The following is a 20236-nucleotide window of genomic DNA, read 5'->3' as shown; positions in this document are numbered from 1 at the left end:
TCCAAAGCAACACACACAAAATGCTGGAGAAACTGGTGAAGGGTCTCGACCTGAAAGATTGACACTTGACTCTTTTCCATAAATGCTGCCTGACTTGCTGAGTTCCTCTAGCATTTCGTAAACGTTGCTATGTCAACAAATACAGCGGATTTAGACAAGACGGTCTTTTCTTGTGCTGCAAAACCCTCTGGAAGGATGGTGGGGTGGAGCAAGGAATCGGGGCATTGCAGTCTGATCAAATGATTCAGCTGTGTCTGCGTTCTCACACGTACAAAGTGGGCACTTGTTCTGCAACCACTAACGCAGCCGGCATGGTGCCAATTGCCTGCAGTACCTTGCTGTCGAAGTTCCCCAGGCTGCAGTTGCATTCCGTGGCTCCGTAGAACTCGGCGATCTGCGGGATCTGGAAGCGGGAAGTGAAGTCCTCCCAGATGGACGGCCGCAAGCCGTTTCCCAGGGCCATGCGGACGCAGTGCTCCTTCTCCACACTGCGCTGGGGCTGGCTCAGGAGATAGCGGCAAATCTCCCCGATATACTGGACAATCTACGGAAGAAAGCGTGCAGCACATCCTCAGGATTTGGGTAAAACTGAAAGAGTCAGGAATTGGAAAAAAAAACACACTACTGAAGTTTTTTTTAAAAATTATACAGAAGCAACCAATTTCAGAACTATGTTGGCAGGAATTGATGTACAGTACCAAGAGCCAACTTGTGTTTTATGATTCAGGGAATATGATAAATCACAAGTGGGATTCACATGGCTGACGGACATAACAGAATTTTGTACTGGCTTATACATGCTTATAGGCAAAGGGCATCTAGGAGGGTCAATATCCACAGGGGATTCTCCAAAATGAAGTTGGTACTTAGAAGAGAGTCTCTAAGAAACTGCTATTCTCCCTCACCCACAGAGAATTCCTGCGAGTCAGTTTTTGAAGCCAGTTCTCCAGATTAGATAGAAAGATTACAGGAACGAACTAGACTTGCATTCTCCGGGATTTCGATGGTACTTGCTGCTTCTGAGGTCACTTGCAAATGAGAAGGTAACAAGTTCCAAACAAATTGATTCCTCGACTGACTCACCGTGCACCTGTACTTAATGCAGTCATCCCAGAAGCGAGAGGCAGAGAATTTTCTCTTGATAACAACAGTCAGTCCATGTAAAAGGCATTGCCCTATTCCCACAATATTCCCTTGGGGAAGAGGAAAAAGAAACATTTGAATTAATGATATGCAAGCCAACTGTTGTAGAGTTTAGTGAGAGTGATCAACATGTGTGGGGTTGGATAGAATTCTGGGAAGGTAGTCTGGGGTACTAACGTACTAAATGGACGCAGAGGTAAAGACCAGCTGGTGTATTAAGGTGGCTTATGCTCGTAATGGTTGAAGCATCGCGACGGGCACTTTACCCTTCCCGTACCCCCAGCTCCTCGCTCCCTCCAACTTCCCCAATGCTTTCCCCAATCCTCTGTAGCTCCAATTTGACCCATTCTCTTGGTGCCAATCTTCCCACAGCCAGCTGGAATATAAGCAAACTTGTCTGCTTGACGGGATGATTTCAGGCCGTCATTACTGGGTGGCACAATTAGTAAAACAATTACCTCACACCCCAGCAAGCCGGGTTCGATCCTGACCTCTAGTGCTACATGATGAAATAAGCTGGCATTGAGCTGCGGTCTCCGTTGAGGGCACGCCCCTGACAAACAGTAGTTGTGTTTGCGTTTTTTTTTTAAGGTTTATAGCAGACAAAAAGTGGAGTTTGGGGCCAGGTTAGGGTTTAGGGATGAATCAGAGGTCAGGCCGAAGTCTAAGCCTTTGATCTGCACTTGAAGGCCAGCAACATGGGACTCCTGTGGTCGGATGTCGGTCTGGTAGACCAGTGTGGACAAGTGTTGGTGCCCACTCCCACCAGGTCAGTGAGTGATCAATGGATTATGCAGCTGGAGTTCCACACGGGCAGGAGGAGCAAGGTCCGATGGGTTTGTGTATCAGTGACACCCGAGTTCGAGGCCGAGTGTTTGGTGACCACAAGGTCCTGGGCTCGACATCAAGGATTGAGTCCTGAAAGTCGACTGGAAGCCCGGAAGTCAAGGCCAACTGCCAGAGCCCAAGCCTGCGAATCCCTGCACGTCTGCTGGGAAAGTCAAAAGCCCAAAGCCTGCAAATGTGGGTCTGCTGGAAGCTGAAGTAGGCCTGTCCTGGGTTTGGAGGACTGCGTATGTGCGTGGGAGGAAGGGAAGGAGGGAGGAATAGGGCCTGTTTTGCTGTTGTGCTTTTATTGCTAGTTATGTTCTGTGTGGTTCTGCTGAGCATTTTGGGCATGCTATGTTGGCATCAAAATGTGGAGTGACACTTGCTCCCATCACACACTTGGGTTGGTAGATAACGCAAATGATGCATTTCACCGTGTGTTTCCATGTACATGCAGTAAATAAATATGAATCCTGAAATCTGCACATTCTTCCTGTGAGAGCCTTGGCTTCTGGATGTTCTGTCTCCTCCCACATCCTCAAGGTGTTCAAAGTTCAAAGTAAATTTATTATCCAAGTACATACATGTCACCATATACAACCCTGAGTTTCATTTTCTTGTGGGCATACTCAATAAATCCTTAATAGAATAATAATCATAAATGTATCAATGAAAGACCACATCAACTTGGACGTTCAACCAGTGTGCAAAAGACAAACTGCAAACACAAAAAGAAATAATGATGCTAATTGATTTTAAATTGTCCCCAACATATGGAAGAGGCAGGATCTGGGGTTGAATGGAATGGAGTTAGCATTGGATTAGTTTAAGTGGGTGTTTAAGAGAGATGCCCATTTAAAAAGGATGTGGAGAGATTTCTTTAGCCAGAGGGTGGTGAATTTGTGGAATTTGTTACTGCAAGCAGCAGTGGAGGCCAGGTTGTTGGATATATTTAAGGCAGAGATAGATAAGTTCTTGATTGGACTTAGCATCAAAGTTTACGGGGAGAAGGCTAGGGAGTGCGGCCAAGGAGGGGGGAGAAAAAAAGGGATCAGCTATGTTCGAATGGCAGAGCAGACTTGATGGAGCAAGTTGACCCACTCTGCTGCTACGTCTTATGGTCTAAATGGTTGAAGCAGACTCAATGAACTGAGAGGAGTTTCTGTGCTACACAATTCTTTGACTCTTACTCAAATAGTCTTTTCAGAAGAGCACATGAAACAGGGGCAAGATTGGGTTGCAAAGCTCCTTGAGTGTTCTCAACCATTCAATTAACATCTTAGCTGCTATGACCTTGGCCTCAACCTTTTCACACTCTTCAAAAACTCTACTCCTCAGAAGTTCTGATATCCACTGGACCAAAAATACTTCACAACTTGGTATCTAGAGTTCTCAGAGCAGAAATCTCCAACAATTTACAACTTACAGGGGGAAAGAAATCTCATCTCAATCTCACTAATCCTTTAACCTGAGATGCCATTTCTATTCCCTCCTGAGGTAAACACTTGCAACATTTAGCCAGAGATCTTTCACCAAGATCACTAATCATTCATTTAAATCCCTGAATAGATGGAGCCTATTCACATGGAACAACAATTCCCACAAATCAACTCTCTCATCACAGGAATTAATCTGGTCAACATTTTGCACTGCCTCCAAATACATCCTTCCTTGAGGTAAGGAGACCTGTCTGCAGGACTCTGAGTGTGTCTGACCAGATTTAGCAACACACACACACACCCCCAAAACGCTGGAAGAACTCAGCAGGCCAGGCAGCATCTATGGAAAAGAGTAAACAGTCGACGTTTCAATTTGACTTGTGCAAGGTCACCGACTGAACTTCATTTGGTTATACAACACCACATAAAGAATACTGTTTCTCTCTTCTTCCCACCTCAACGTCCTTTTAATACTTAAATTACTTCCTGTCTAGCTACTCACTTAACCTGTCCATAACCCTTTTTCATGCAAACAACATATTTCACTGCATGTTTCGATGTACAAATGTCAAATAAAACTAATCTCCCTGTCTAGTCTCTTTAATTTTCTGCAGACAAGTGTTCTCCTGGCAATTTACTTTCCTCACCAGCTTTCATATTAAATATACCTGGAAACATTTCACCCAGTCCAAGACATTAAGCAGATTGTAAATATCGAAAGTGTCATCCTGATACTTGAGGCATCTCACACGTTACAGCTTGCTAACATGAACATGACCAGTTTATTCCAGGTGTACAGTTTCATCTGTTAACCAACCCCACAAACACATCTCTTGTGTAGTAACACATCAAATGCATTTTAGAAGCTAACACACTGAACAATCCCCAATAGCTCCTTTATATCCTGTCAGTGACATCTCCAATAACTCTAATACACTTGCTAATGCTATTTCTCTTCCATAAAGCAATGTTAATTCTGACCTAAAACATGTTTTCTATTTTCATCCCTTAACGGATTTTTACCATTTCCAAAGAACTTACATTAGACTCTAGCATTTCAGAAAGCAATAAACCTCGAGTGAAGCTTATTGCATTGGCCCTGTGACACGTTATTGTTAGCTGTATCCTGGAGAACAATTTAGTATTATGAGAGACTCTAGGGTAGTCCGGGAGAGCAAGCGATTTTCGGTCATGTTGGCTTTTCTCAGTAGTGGCACAGAACAATAAAAGACAGGAAATTCAATCCTCTAATCTGAGAGTATTCAGTGGAATAACACAAGGACATTATGTGATAGTTCAGTTAACTCAACTAGAAATTCCTCTTGGAAAATATCTAATTGCACTGGACACAACCATCCAGATGAATTGCTAACTAATCAGGACAGCTGTCACCATTGCTTCATTGTCACTGTGATGACCATCCTGGAATTCCTAAACCAATTCTACCATCACCACATGGACTATTGCCAACTGCTCAAGCAGTGTGTGGTGACAGTGCAACTAAATACTGGCCTTCCAAATCTCCTGAACAATTTTACTTGTTTGTTTACTGAGTTGAAGAGAGCCCTTTCTGGCCTTTGAGCCACTCTGCCCAGCACTCTCCTGGCTTAATCTGAGCCTAATTACGGGACAATTCACAATGACCAATTAACCTAACACCCTGTACGTCTTCGGATTGTAGCAGGAAACCGGAGCACCTGGAGGAAACCCATGCCGTCGTGGGGAGAACGTACTAATTCCTTATAGGCTGCACTGCGAATTGAACCCCAGTCGCCTGTACTGCAAAGTATGTGCTAACCACTATGCTACTGTGAGTTTGTATGTTCTCCCCACAACCACATGGGTTTCCTTCCGTTTCCTCCCACAATCCAAAATGTACCAGTTGGCAGGTTATTTGGGCATTGTAAATTGTCTCGTGGTTAGGTCAGAATCAGAATCAGGTTTATTATCATCAGCATGTGACGTGAAATTTGTTAACTTAGCAGCAGCAGTTCAATGCAATACATAATTTAGCAGGAGAAAAATAATAATTAATAAACAAGTAAATCAATGATGCATATTGAATAATTTTTTTAAAATGTGCAAAATCAGAAATACTGTATATTAAAAAAAGTGAGGTAGTGTCCAAAGCTTCAATATCCATTCAGGAATTGCAGATGGCAGAGGGGAAGAAACTGTTCCTGAATTGCTGAGTGTGTGTCTTCAGGCTTCTGTATCTCCTACCTGATGATAACAGTGAGAAAAGGGCATGCCCTGGCTGCTGGAGGTCTTTAATAATAGACGCTGCCTTTCTGAGACATCGTTCCTGAAAGATATACTAGGTACTTTGTAGGCTAGTACCCAAGATGGAGCCGACTAAATTTACAACCCCCTGCAGCTTCTTTCGGTCCTGTGCAACAGCCCCTCCATGCCAGACAGTGATGCAGCCTGTCAGAATGCTCTCCATGGTACAACTATAAGTTAGGTTTAAATCGGGGATTGCTGCACAGCATGGCTTGAAGAACCAGGAGGATCTATTGCACATTGTATCTCAATAAATAATCAAAAGTGAAAGACCTTCTGGAGAAATGGGGGAGAAGCCTCAAAGAATAAGACAAAAGGGAAATAAAAACATTCACTGAACGAATCAATCCAAGTGTCATGATGTATTTACTTGCAAAAGTTTTGAAAATGAGAAAGTGATGTCTGTCCTCAACATGAAGGTAGCATAGAAGAGAAAGTGACAGTGGGACTCCTGTGCTTAGAAAATGGTGAATGGCTCAGCATCTACATTATGCCACTTGCTGCTTCCCTTCCCACCCACCCAGCCCACAGCTCCCAGTCAGATTACCTGCAGAGTGATAGAGAGGCAAACAGTCATAGACAATGTCATCAGTGCGCATCTGATAACCGTAGTAGACCAAAGCTGCCATCCGGTAATATCTGGGAAAAGAAAGGTTTCCACACATCACTCAACTTCTCCAAAGCAAGAGCTTTCAGAATTATTCCTGGTGCGCCGGGGTTGGTCACGATAACCAGGTCAAGCCAGGCCAGGGTGATGGAATGACCAAGAGCCCGTGAGATGAGGCATCAGCTTTGGCAGCATGTTAAAGGAGAAAACCTGAGCCCATCATCTATGCTAAGCCTTCGTTCCAAGACTGAGACAGCGTTGTTCAAATGTTCATTTATCATCAAGATATACAACTCTGAAATTCTTCTCCAGATAACCACGAAACTAAGTAAAGAATGGCAGCATGACTATCGCCCCCCCAAATCCCCCCTCGCCTGCACAAAAAATGAAAACAATAACAGAACAGGTACATCAACCCACAAATCCCCCTCCTCACACACTAAAAAAAAATGAAAAATTGTGGAAGGTTGTTGTGCAGAAATTGGCTGCTTTATGGAAACATGTTTGACATCAGGCTCCATAAACTTTAAAAAAAAGGCAAATGGTATTGTGGGAGTGGCAACCTCAATCTTGTGCAGTTGTTCGCTGGGAATTACATCACTTGCCAGCTGTTTCCACAGCTGGAAAGAAAAAAGGACACAGCTTCTCCCCTCCCAGCACCTCAATATTCCCGAGGCTATGGAGCCTGTTGTGCCTATGAAGCCTCTGCTTTATACTTTGAGCATCCCTGCACAATATGTGGCAGCCCATGAGCTTGCCTCTCATTTAAAGTACCAATACATCCACCTCAGCAGTTTAAAGGCTAAGCGTATCTACTTCCATAACACGAGCCGTGTTTAATACTCCCTGCTGGTTTGCTTTCTCTGGAGCTTCAGGCTTCAGAGGCTGAAGGGCAGCCTGACAGAAAGACAGAGATAGGGTAGGCAGTCTGAGCCCTTTCCCGCAGGGTGGATGTGTCAAATATCTGACGACTCATCTTTAAGGTGGGTGTGGGGGGGGGATAGTTGTTGGAATTTAAAGGAGACTTGCAAGGCAAGTTCTATTTTATTTATAGAGAGCATGTGAGCAGACTACCAGGGAGGTGGTTGAGGCAGATATAACAGTAATGTTTCAAAGATATTAAGGCACACCAACAGACTAGGGAATGGAGGGATGTGGACCACATGCAGGCAGATGGGTTCAGTTTAATTTGGCATCATGGTCAGTGAGGACACTATGCACTGAATGGCTAATTTCTGTGTTATACTGTTCTATACTTCTTCTACTCCCTCCCTTTTCACCAATTCCAAATACCGTGCAAACAAGTATATGGTAGAAACCCCCAATCCCATTAACAAAACCTGGGCAACTTCAGCTCATAATATACAATGTATTAAGGAAAACAGTGCTCCTTCACCATCAGTTCAGCCCTTTACTCTGTTCACAAACAACGTCACACTTATAGCTTAAACAAGCTTCAGACACTTATAAATCACCGAGACCCACCACCATACCATTGCTTTGCTCCATCCTTGCCCAAGCTCGTCTGCTGATGAAAACCTCTCTTGTGCCTTTGTCATTTGCCAATGGCATTCAGCAGAACTTCCCTCGTTTGCTTTAAGAATCTAGGATCTTCCAAAACTCTGCTGCACCTGTCCCGACTCTCAATCCTATTCACTCATCACACACGTACTTGCCTACAACACTCAACCAACACCCTGATTTCTAAATTTTGCACACATTCTTTTACAAATCCCTCCTTAGCCCCATTCCTTCCAACTGAATGCTGAAAGGCCTAAATAGAGTGGATGTTTCTTCCAGTGGTGAAGCCTAGGACCAGAGGGCACAGCTTCAGAATACAAGAATGTCCCTTTAGATCAAACGAGAAGAAATTTCTTTACCCAGAGGGTGGGGAATCTGTGGGATTTATAGCCACAGGTGGCTGTGGTGGACAAGTCATTGGGTTTATTTAAAGCAGAGGTTGATGGGTTCTTGATTAGTAAGGGTATCAGGGAGAAGGGGGTTGAGGGGGATAATAAATAAGCCATGATAGAATGGTGCAGCAGACTCGATAGGCTGAATGGCTTCATTCTGCTCCCATGTCTTATAGTCTTTATAATCAGAACCAGGTTTAATTATCACCGGCATGTCATGAAATTCGCTAACTTTATGGCAGCAGTACAATGAAATACATGATAAGTACAGAGAATTAGTGTATAATTATATATACACACACATATACACACACACACGCACAAATATATACATACACACATTAATTAAATAGTTAAGTTAAAATAAGTAGTCCAAAAAACAGAAATAAAAGAGTAGTGAGGTAGTGTTCATGGGTTCAACGTTTACTTAGATATCATATTAATTAATGGCTCTGTCTGTCTAAATAGACAATGGATGTGCCTTTTGGGGTGCAGACTTGGGCGATGAATATGGAGATCCTGGGCTGCCGCTCGGATGTGGTCCAAAGGAATGCGAAACAATCCATTTGGCATCAGCTTGGCTGCAGGAGCTGCCGGGAGGTAGGTTATCCGGACGTGTACAGTTTACTTGTTAGCCTTCTCTTCTCCCGAAGATACCCACGAGGCAGTGGGATCAGTAACCCTGGATACGGGCACATAGCGGGTACCACCAGCTGGAGCCAGCTGAGCCCGGGACTCGTATAAGGCAGGGCTGTCACGCCCTGTAGTAGAGACATATGGAACCACTACCCACTACGCTAAGATATCATATGATAGTGAGGATAATCTCCTACCATCTTCTAAAATGTCTCTCCCCAATTCTGCCTTCTTCTCAAACCTAAAATGAACCACTCTGCCATTTATTCATGACCAACAGCTGCTAAGGCCAAACCTCTGGACTTCACTCTCCGAGCCTTTCCACTTTTTTTTTCACTCCTTTAATACACACCCTGCAATGCAGTGTTTCGAGGAAGCTATTTGTCATCGGCCCTCATATCTCTGCATGCAGCTTGGAGTCCGGTGCTGTCTGTGTGGCGTTTTCACATTCTCTGTGACCACGTGCTTCGGTTTCCTCCATTTCCCAAATACATGTGGGCTGGTGGGTTAATACTCCATTGTAAATTGCCCTTGGTGTACATTCTGGGAGACGTAGAAGAATAAAAATGGCTTCATGTAGCATTGGTATGAAAATGGGTGCGTTGCCAACTTGGTTCTGTGTTGTATCACTTGATAATTGATATTCCTTTGAAAAGCCTTGAGAGGTTTCATTATGTTAAAGGTAGTATTCAAATAAAGAGTGCTGTTATCATCAGATCCCAACGTGAGAAGACAGCAGGTGGGAACTGGCAGTGATCTTCGAGTCAACAGGTAGCAGACTATTTCAGCAAGCCATAAAGAACAGAGTTTGTCAAACCTCTCCATGTGCCCACATTTAGGGCCCTCCACTGACTCGTCAGCAACAGACTTCTCTCAGCAGAGAAGGTGCCTCCCGTTGAGAGTCTGGCGCAGTATCCAGAGAGGTGGGGTGTGGGAGAGAAAACATGGACAGCTGACAGTGACTCAGCTTCGATCATCTGTTCTCCCTGTCAGAGAGCCAGAGCAACAAGCAGTGAAAAGGCAGCACAATCGGAAAGGAAATCTGAACCGCAAATAATTAACTGGAGAATGCAGAGTCCCCGCTCCTGCGACAGGTCGATCCTGGTCTAGGCATAATTTTTCTGGTCTCCAACAATCCGTTGGTGGCTGACCCATAGCCAACAGAGCAACAGATTCAATTGTTGCACAGGAGCCCAATAAAATGGATAGTCATACCTGCTACCCTGGCTGAGATCTTTGTGAATTTCCCCTCCCAAACTCAAGACAGACAAGGTGGGCAGTGAACACAGTGCAGACTGGAAGTCAGCTGAGCCTGTGTGTTCCAAGCATCCATTTAACCAGATAAACGTCATCTCAAAATGACCACAACCAAGGATGGGACAGGCTATCCTGCAAGCTTGTATCTCCAGAAGGTAAACCGAGCGTTTCGACAAGGATCCTTCTGCGAGAATTGCTCGACAAGCAAATGATACACTGCACTTACAGTGGAGGGCACCACTGCATGTACTTAACTTCCTTTGACTTTGTTTGCAATCAGCTGCAAAACTTGAACACCAGAACATCACTTGCTACTGCGGTCATGCATCAGGCCTGGACACGATGGCAATGTTTTGTGTGTTGCAGATTCTGCAATATTGGATTTCTACTGCAAAGTTTTGGCCATTTTGAACGTGTACCTCAATAAAAAGCAATGAAGTGCTTCAGAGGTGTGGTGACTGTGCTAATATGGAGACATGCAGAAGCTGATAGGCGTACTACAAGCTCTGAAGTATAGTAAAGATGAAAACTCCCAGCTGCTCAGTTTTCTAGTGAAGCTAGTTGAGGATAACTTCAATTGAATGAAACTTCCTTTATTATGGCCACCTAGGAGGGCAGATGAGGCTCTGGTTAAGCCTCTTACTGAAAACACAACTTCAACATTAAATCTGAAATGATAACACTGTGTTGTATTTTAAAACAGACCTCTCACATTTTTAAACACAAGGGTCAAAGAATTAATGATGTTTGGTTGTGATTGGGGTGTTAGATTGAGCGAGTCAAATGCCAAAAGGTGTGTTCAGTGGTTTTTGACATTCACGACACACGGATCCTTACCTGCTGTGGACAACTATGGCTGCCTTCGGCATCCCTGTCGTTCCTGAAGTATAAATGTAAAACAGTCGATCTGCAACAAAGCAGTACACATTTGTATGGAGAGGAATAGTTAGCTTCTCTGATAATAATGTGAAAACCAATTGTTTGTCTTAAGTGACAGTTTGCTCCATTAGGTTAGAGAGAACAGGAAATTCCTATGATTGGTTGGCCATCATATAGAGTCATAGAGCAGTACCAGCACAGAAAAAAGGCCCTTCTGCCTGTCTAGTCAATGCCAAAACCATCCCATCGACCTGCACCAGCACCATAGCCCTCCATACCCCTACCATCCATGTACTTATCCAAACTTCTTAAACCTTGAAATTCAGCTTGCATGGACCACTTGTGCTGGCAGCTCATTTCACTCTCACAACCATCTGAGTGAAGAAGTTTCCCCTCCTGTTCCCCTTAAACTTTTCACCTTTCACCTTTAGCCCATGACCACTGGTAGCTGTCCCACCCAACCTCAGTGGAAAAAGCCTGCTCACATTTACCCTATCTATACTCCTCATAATTTTGCATACCTCCATCAAATCTTTCAATCTTCTATGTTCTAAAGAATACAGTCCTAACCCATTCAATATTTCCTTGTAACTCAGGCCCTCCAGGCTCAGCAACATTCTTGTAAATTTTCTCTGCACTCTTTCAACCTTGTTTACACCTTTCCTGTAGGTAGGTGACACAGTACTCCAAATTAGGCCTCACCAATGTCTTATACAACTTCAACATAATATCCCATCTCTTTAAAGAGCAAACACGAGAAAATCTGCAGATGCTGGAAATTCAAACAACAACACACACAAAATGCTGGTGAAACACAGCAGGCCAGGCAGCATCTATAGGGAGAAGCGCTGTTGACGTTTCGGGCCGAGACTCTTCATCAGGCCTGAAACGTCGACAGTGCTTCTCCCTATAGATGCTGCCTAGCCTGCTGTGTTCTACCAGCATTTTGTGTGTGTTGTTATCCCATCTCTTTACTTCACTTTGTCACCAAACAATTGATACTAGAGTGTACAATCACCTCCTGTGTGCAATACATTGATTTATGAAGGCCGATGTACCAAGAGCTTTCATTATGACCCCATCGACCTGTGATGTTGTTTTAAACTAATTATGGACCTGTATTCCTATATCCTTTTGTTCTACCACACTCGTTAGTGCCCCACAATTCACTGTGTAAGACCTCCTACCAAAGTGCAAAACCTCATAATTGTCTGCATTAAATTCCATCTCCCATTTTTCAGCCCTTTCTTCCAACTGATGCAGATCCCTCAGCAAGCCATGATAACCTTCCTCACTGTCCACTACACCCCCCAATCTTGGTGTCATCTGCAAATTTCCTAATCCAGTTAACTACATTATCATCCAGATCATTGATACAGATGACAAAGGACCCAGCGCTGATTCCTGCGGCACACCACTAGTTACAGGCCTCCAGTCAGAGAGGCAACCCTCCACTACCACTCTCTGGCTTCACCCTCAAAGCCAATGTCTAATCCAATTGACTACCTCATCCTGAATGTCAAGTGACTGAACCTTTCTGACCAGCCTCCCATGCGGGGCCTTGTCAAATGCTTTGCTAAAGTCCATGTAGACAACATCCACTGCCTTGCCTTCGTCCACTTTCCTGGTAACTCCCTCAAAGAACTCTATAAGATTGGTTAGGCATGGCAGTCCACCAGAGCTGACTTCACACATGGGGACAGGCATGTTCCTATCTCATGGGATATGAGGGCCGCCGGCTACACTCACACACCCCACCCCCCACGTAAAAGTTTGGCCACTGTCTGATGTAGCTGTATGAGCAAGCCGAGTGTCTGGTAGAAGACCAAAGGGAAGGGGGCTGCACCTGAATGATTGCGACAAGCCCCTTCACCAGGGGCGTTATCCCTCCCTGGACACTCCATACACTACAAGGCTGGTGTGAGGTTGCAAATTTGGGTATGGTTCTTTGCCTGGAGAATCGAGGACTGTACCCTGAGTCATTGCAATTTGCTGATATCAAGCCAGTGAGGGTTATACATGTTCCTAGCGGGACAGACCACTTCACACAAATGGTTCGTTGGTTACGTCTCCCCTCTCACTCAGGGACAACTCTTTTTCCCTTATTAGGGAGAGAGAGCCTGTGGAATGTCGAATTACTGGTTGAACGAGTAGTTTTTGGGTTACTGCAAGTCTGTGTCTTTACTGATGCTTTGCTGCTCGCTTGAGGCCTCGGTGGGGTTGTTGATGTTTTTGCTGTGGGGGGGGGGGGGTCGCTGCTGCAGCTTGTGTGTGGGAGGGAGGAGCTGGGTGGTCTCTGGGGTTTAACTGTCACTCATTCTTTGGGGCACTCCTCTGTTTTGCGGACAATTGCGAAGAAAAAGAATTTCAGGATGTATATTATATACATTTGTCCGACATTAAACGTACCTGTTGAAACCTATTAAAACTTGGAATTCAGGATGGTGAGATCTAGAATTCACAGTATTTTAAACTGAACTGAAGTTCTAATTGAAAATCAAAGGGATACTTTATTGGGAAGTGATAATGGTTGGAGTGTATAGTGTGATACACAAGGATTCCAAATTACTGCATGTGTGAGGTTGACCGGTGACCCAGCAGACCTCGCTGCCTTTCATATTTAGCACGTTTGTACCTGTAAATCCTCGGTTTGGGAGAGGCACAGGAGGATCGGACGGTGAGGCTTCTAGAAATTGGTCGAGGTTTACAGTGCCTGGGAGCATCTCGCTGAAGTTCCATTCTCCAGAGCAATACAACTGCATGGATTTCCCCAGGGTCTGGTGGATCTCCTGCAAGGCTGTTCAAAAACAATAGTCATAATTTCAATGGCACCCATCCTCCTTCCGATCCATAGTCTCTACAAGCATCTCACTCCTAGACGTGAACTGGCAAAGCAGCTCCTTTGGCTGTTTGAATTCCACTCTGAATAACAACTGATAGGCAATACCTGAAGCAAAATCATAAATTCATCTCTTTAGTGCTTCCTAATCTTGGATATCATCACTGAAATATCTTTGAAACAGACCAACAGAAATAGGAATAAAAAAAACATTGTGAGAACTCGGAAGCTGTATCCGTTGAGACTGAAGGAAAACATTAACAATTTGGGCTGAGACCATACACCAGGACTACTGCTTCAGGGTCCTGATGTAGAGTCTCGATTCAAAACCTTTTGCACCCCATAGATGCTCCTTGGCTTACTGAGCTCCAAGTATTATGTATTTCCCCCCCCCCCCCCCCCCCGGATTCTAGTCTCTTTTGACATTCTGATGGAAAAAAAGGTGTTAGTTTGTGCATGGCAAGCTACCATACACATTGCAGTGAGGATTACAGCACCCATTAGTTGAGTGTCAAAATTAGTCCAGAACTAAAAATACAGCTCAGGTCACCGAAGAATAAACTCCCCTTTTCACTCCAGATTAGTGTGCGATTATTTAGAGTCATGCTTGAGGGCATAAGGTACCTCAGTTTAATGCTGTTTTCAAAAACTGGCACCTCAACCAGGGCAGCAATCAATGTCATAAATCTGGATTACAAGCCCAAGCCTTCGGAGTAAGACTTGAAGCCACTCATACCCTTGCTTGGAAGGCAGGAGAGCTGTTCATGCATCTCAAAGTGACACGTAAGGCAGCAGAGTCGGAGGGTGTCAGATACTATAATGGAATGTTGATCTGCATGTAACTGTGATGATTGAAACCACTTGCATGTTCTATACTTGAAGTGGAGAAACACATTCCTGCATCTTTCATCAGCTACCACTTGCATTGTTAAACAATGTCCTTAGTGTGGTAAAGCATGTCGGGCACTCCACAGCAACGTAGAACAGTAAAAATATTTACACTAACCCAGGTAATGGCAATAGATCTTCTTGCAAAAGATAAGCTTTTAGGAAGTGAAGGTACTGTATATTACCTTGTTTTATCAGTTTCTCGGATTCATTATAATGTGTTTTATCTTCAATAAACAGCAAACAAGAAAAGAATTGATATATCAGCCATCTTACTGTGGGATTGGACGGCTGGGAGCCAACATTCCAGTTCCTGGAGGAGGTGAGGTTATTAAGCAAACAGAATATTTAAAAATGTTTTGAATTGCAGTCAAAATTCTTTCCAGAGTCGATAAAAGGAATGGCTGTAAGACAGTTGAGAATTCCTTCTCTCCTCACACTCTGCCTCTCACTGTTCTCTACATACTCTTGTGGCAAATGATATGTGGAAACATCATCGACGACCATTTACTCTTCGGGGCCTGGAAAAAAATGAGGTGCAATCTTATGAAAAGTTACAGGGTCCAGAGGGCATTGACAGGGTGGATACTGAGAGGGCTTTTCACCTGGTGGGGGTATCTAGAACTAAAATTCAAAAGGTTCAAAGCACATTTATTATTAAAGAATGTATAAAATTATACAACCTTGAGATCTGTTTGTTTACAAATCAAGAAACCTGAAAGAACCCAACTAAAGAAAAAAAGACCAAGACCCGATGCACAAGAGAAAGAGAAAAAAATGCAAGTCATGCAAACAATTCAAGTGAACAACAACATTCTGAACCAAATTGAGTCCTCACATCTGAAACCCAGAGTGGCCTTGAGTAGGCTCAAAGCCTGATTTATCAGTTCATCATATTAATTGAAAAGGCAAAGGGCACAGTATCAGAACAAGGCATCACCCATTTCAGACAAAAGAGGATTTTCTTTTCTCAGAGTGTTGAAATCCTTAGGAATTCTCCATCCCAGAGAACTTTGGAATTAGAAATCACTGAATATATTCAAGGTTGAACGTCGATACAGGCTGAGTTAAAAGGCAATTATGTCAACTGAATAGTTTTGCTTAACATTGTCGGATCTTAAAATAAACCTAAATCCCACAGCTGCCATGGTGAGCTTCAAACTGTTATCTTTAGGTCAGAAGTCCAGAGCTCTGGATATTTGTCCAGTAACTTAGCCCCTTCCCTGCAATGAGATACAACTGAAGACATGTTAACACTGGGAGAATGCATCTGACATTAAACAGGCAGTTTTTTTCTGATGGCCAGAAGAACTCTGCTGGGTTTCACAAGCAGCCTTTACAGCCTTCATCAGATTTCGCTACATACACTGCAAAGAGTAAAGAATCACAGATAGCCTGCTTCCAATGAGAGCCACAAATGAAGGTGCTGCCCTAGACAGTAATAAAAACTGCCAAAATTAGACCACAAGATACAGAAGCAGAGTTAGGTCACTTGGCCCATTGAGTCTATGCCATTTCATCATGCTGATCCATTTTCCCTCTCAGCCCCAATCTCCTGTCTTCTCCCCTTATCCATTCATGTTCTGACTCATCAAGAATCTATCGACCTCTGCCTTAAATACACCCAATGACTTGGCCTCCACAGCTGCCTGTGGCAACTAGTTTCACAGATTCACCACCCTCTGGCTAAAGGAATTCCTCCTCATCTCCATTTTAGAAGAGAGTCTCTCTATTCTGAGGGTGTGTCCTCTGGTCTTACTCTCCCTCCATAGGAAACTTCCTCTCCCCAACCACTCCATCAAAGCCTTTCAACATTCAATAGGTTTCAATGAGATCACCTCTTATTCTTCCAAACTCCAGCGAACACAGGCCCAGCGCGATCAAACGCTACTCGTGTGAGAAGACTTGAAATCCCAGATCATTTTCATGAACATCCTTTGAACCCTCTCCAATATCAGCACATCCTTTCTTAGATAAGGGGCCCAAAACTGCTCATAATACTCCCCGTGGGGCCTCACCAGTGCTTTATAAAGCTTCAACATTACATCCTTGCTTTTATATTCTAGTCTTTTCAAAATGAATGCTAAGATTGCATTTCTCTTCCTCAACACCGACTCGACCTGCAAATTAACTATTAGGGAACCATCCACAAGGACTCCCAAGTCCCATTGTATATCAGATTTTTGAATTTTCTCTTCATTTAGATAATACTCTACGTTTTCATTTCTACTTCCAAAGTGCATGATCATACACTTCCTAACACTGTATTCCATCTGCCATTTCTTTGCTCATTCTCTTAATTTGTCGAAGTCCTGCTGTAGCCTCTCTACTTCCTCAAAACTACCTGCCCCTCCGCCTATCTTCGTATCATCCACAAACTTGGTGATGAAGCCATCAATTCTTCCATCCTTGCACTCACTTTACACCACATGCTGTCGGAGCAGTGCTGCCAGGATAATCAAGGACACCGGTCGCCCAGCCAACGCACTTTTTGTTCTTCTTCCTTCCGGGAGAAGGTTCAGGAGCTTGAAGACTCGTACGGCCAGATTTGGGAACAGCTTCTTTCCAACTGTGATAAGACTGCTGAACGGATCCTGGCCCGGATCTGGGCCGTACCTTCCAAATATCCAGACCTGTCTCTCGGTTTTTTTTGCACTACCTTACTTTCCCTTTTCTATTCATGATGTATAATTTAAATTTTTATTATATTTACTATCGATTTGTACTCCAGGGAGCGCGAAGCACAGAATCAAATATCGCTGTGATGATTGTATGCTCTAGTATCAATTGTTTGGTGACTATAAAGTAATAATAAGTAATAATAATTCTGTCATCCAAATTACTAACATATGACGTAAAAAGAAACAGTCCCAATGCAGAACACCGCCGTTCACCAGCAGCCAACCAGAAAAGACTCCCTTTATTCCCACTCTTTGCCATAAATAGCCAATATAAAAATGCTAAAAAATTAGAAAGGGCAGGTAAAATGTGTGCTCCACCATTCAATAAGACCCCTTTGATCCCATTTTCTTAGCCAGACCCCATATGCATCAATTCTGCTGGTGCGCAGAATATATCAATAGGCACATATTTAGTAGTCTAACTGAAATACTCAAAATTGAGAGGATTTAGTAAATTGGATCAGGAAAATAAAATTCCCTTTGTGAGTCATGCAATGAACAGTAGACATGTCTATTGGAGACTGCTCGGAGTATCTGGGATTTGCAGGGGGAAAGGCCTAGAAGTACACTGGAAGAATTGCACCCTGCACGAAACAACTGTGATTAGCATCTTTTGGCAGTGGATTGAATAAAGCAGGTTGTTTCACTCCTGTGAAGTCCTTTGGTTCTACCCTCTAAAAATATTCCACCCAAAGAAAAGCTTCCAGTCCCTAAACCTGCACTCAGCAGAATACCAGACAAAGAAACAGAACGGCAAAAATACTGTGTGCACAGATGAGGTTGAGGTAGCCTGCAATTTGACCTCCAATTTCTAATTTGAAATTCCTCAGGCAGATTACACCCTGCATAGAGAGTTTATGCAAACAAAGCTTTAATTAGGGCATCTTGGCCCAGCCCACACATCAAACCTTCAATTAAATGCTTGAACTTTGTAACGTGATAAACACCCAAAAGAGACAATGTCTCAACAACATGAGTACCAGAGGGTTTGAAATGAAAACTCCCTCTCAAAACCAGACCGGACAACCAGAGCAGCAAGCAGCGATTTCACCAGAGTCAGAGGCACCAGATTCAACCACGGCATGCCAAGGTTAGTTACGTCCACTTCAGATGATTTATCTTTCAATTGACAGCAAAAAAGATTAGGCAGCATGTATGCTTATCCAATGTCACCCTTTCTACATTAATCGACAACACTCAGCCGAAGACTGCACCGGTCACATGGAACACAAAATGCAAGCACAAGTTTTCAGATGCTAATATATTTATTACTTTAGATTTTCAGTTTTCCCTGAAATACAGAGGACACATTACAGAGCCACCGAGTCACATCAGTGCAGGAAGTATCATAGGAAAGGTAGATGATAGTGCTGAAGATGAGGTGGTTGGTTTACAAACAGAGGCAATGTGCAGTGAGGAGAGGTTGTTGATAAGCCTGATCCTGGTATGGGTCCCTATTGTGGACTGAGAGTTGGAAGGGGGCAGGAAGAGGGGAATCATGGTTGGGAAAAGGGGAAGGGAGAGGGGAGGGAGTAGGAAGTACCAGAGAGACATTCTATAATGATCAATAAACCAACAGTTTGGAATCAAATGATCCTGCCTGGTGTCTCAGGGCTGGGTGTATCTGCATCTGCACCACCCCCCCACCCCTGGCACTCCTTCTCTGCCACCTGCCTCATACCCCTCCCCGGTGCGCCACCTTCGCCATTTTCAACATCCTTTGCTCCCAATAGATATACAAACTTGCTCTCCACTACACATTAACAAGTGCAGAACTGTGTCAAAGTCTTAAGCACCCTAGCTATATACATGTGCGTAAAACTTCTGCGCAGTACTCTATCACTATGCCAAAAATCAGAACTCAAATTTCCTTTATTATTACATTTTATTTATTATGCAAGATTAAAATTTGACTCATTTCCTAACATTAATGTAAGAAGTTCCTTCTTTTCTACTTTAGTTCAAACACTATACTTTTTAATAAGAACATTCTGAAGCAGAATTAGAACTAAATGTAGCTAATGCTGTAATATAAAATTTTATTCATTCAGATGCGCACAGAATAGGCCATTCCAGCCCCTCCCAGTAACCCCCAGATTTAATCCCAGCCTAATCATGGGACAATTACAATGACCAATTAACCTACCAACCTGTATGTCTTTGGACTGAGGGAGGAAACCGGTGCACCAGGAGGAAACTCACTCATAAACTCCTTACAGGCAGTTGTGGGAATTGAACCCAGGTCACTGGACTGTAAAGCATTGTGCTAACCACTGTACTACCATGCTGCAAATCAACTTGCTCACAACAAGATGCTATGCTTATCACATGATAACCTGACAATTTTACTTTAAAGTTATGTTGATTGTGGAATAAATAGTGACCAGAACTTTTGAAGCATCTCCTGTCTTCTACAGAGGAGAGCACTTGGGATCTAGAGGGTTAGCCAGGGCTTCAGTTTTATATCTCAACTACAAAAATTACGCTCTCCAAAGTGTAGTTCCTGTATGGTTCTCTGAAAAACTTCCCAGTGTTTCAAACTGAAGCTACTGCTCTTTCAGTAAAGTAATTGACCCCTCTTAGATTAAAGACAACTCATTCTGATAACGGGGCCCATGAACAGTAACTTGTAAACCGTCTCACTGTTCAATAACCTCGTGGCTAAGTTACTTGACTAATATCTAGATACAGAGACAAACTAATTTCCAAGCAAATCTCACTAGCTGGGGGAATTTAAATTTGGTAAAGTTGTTAAACCAGGAATTAAAGTTCGAAACTCAAAAGTAAATGTTATTATCAAAGTACATGTATGTCATCATATACAACCCTGAGATACATTTCTT

At 43.4% G+C, this 20236-nt stretch overlaps 1 protein-coding gene across 2 annotated transcripts in view; it reads right to left on the bottom strand.

Annotated features, from left to right (window-relative positions):
• Positions 1 to 20236, bottom strand: part of slc27a4 (solute carrier family 27 member 4) — a 71754-nt gene that overhangs the window by 12760 nt on the left and 38758 nt on the right. For both annotated transcript variants that reach the window (XM_059993701.1, XM_059993700.1), the window contains 5 exons: positions 13621 to 13782; positions 10944 to 11013; positions 6241 to 6332; positions 1084 to 1193; positions 335 to 544 (listed from right to left, as the gene is read on the bottom strand). In XM_059993701.1, coding sequence (XP_059849684.1) covers positions 335 to 544; positions 1084 to 1193; positions 6241 to 6332; positions 10944 to 11013; positions 13621 to 13782 — 644 coding nt within the window. The remainder of the gene's footprint in view (positions 1 to 334; positions 545 to 1083; positions 1194 to 6240; positions 6333 to 10943; positions 11014 to 13620; positions 13783 to 20236) is intronic.

Source organism: Hypanus sabinus, chromosome 18 (assembly GCF_030144855.1).
Source record: "Hypanus sabinus isolate sHypSab1 chromosome 18, sHypSab1.hap1, whole genome shotgun sequence".
Lineage (NCBI taxonomy): Eukaryota > Metazoa > Chordata > Chondrichthyes > Myliobatiformes > Dasyatidae > Hypanus > Hypanus sabinus.
Note: the sequence above shows the minus strand (reverse complement) of the source record. Positions and strands in the feature narration are given on the sequence as shown.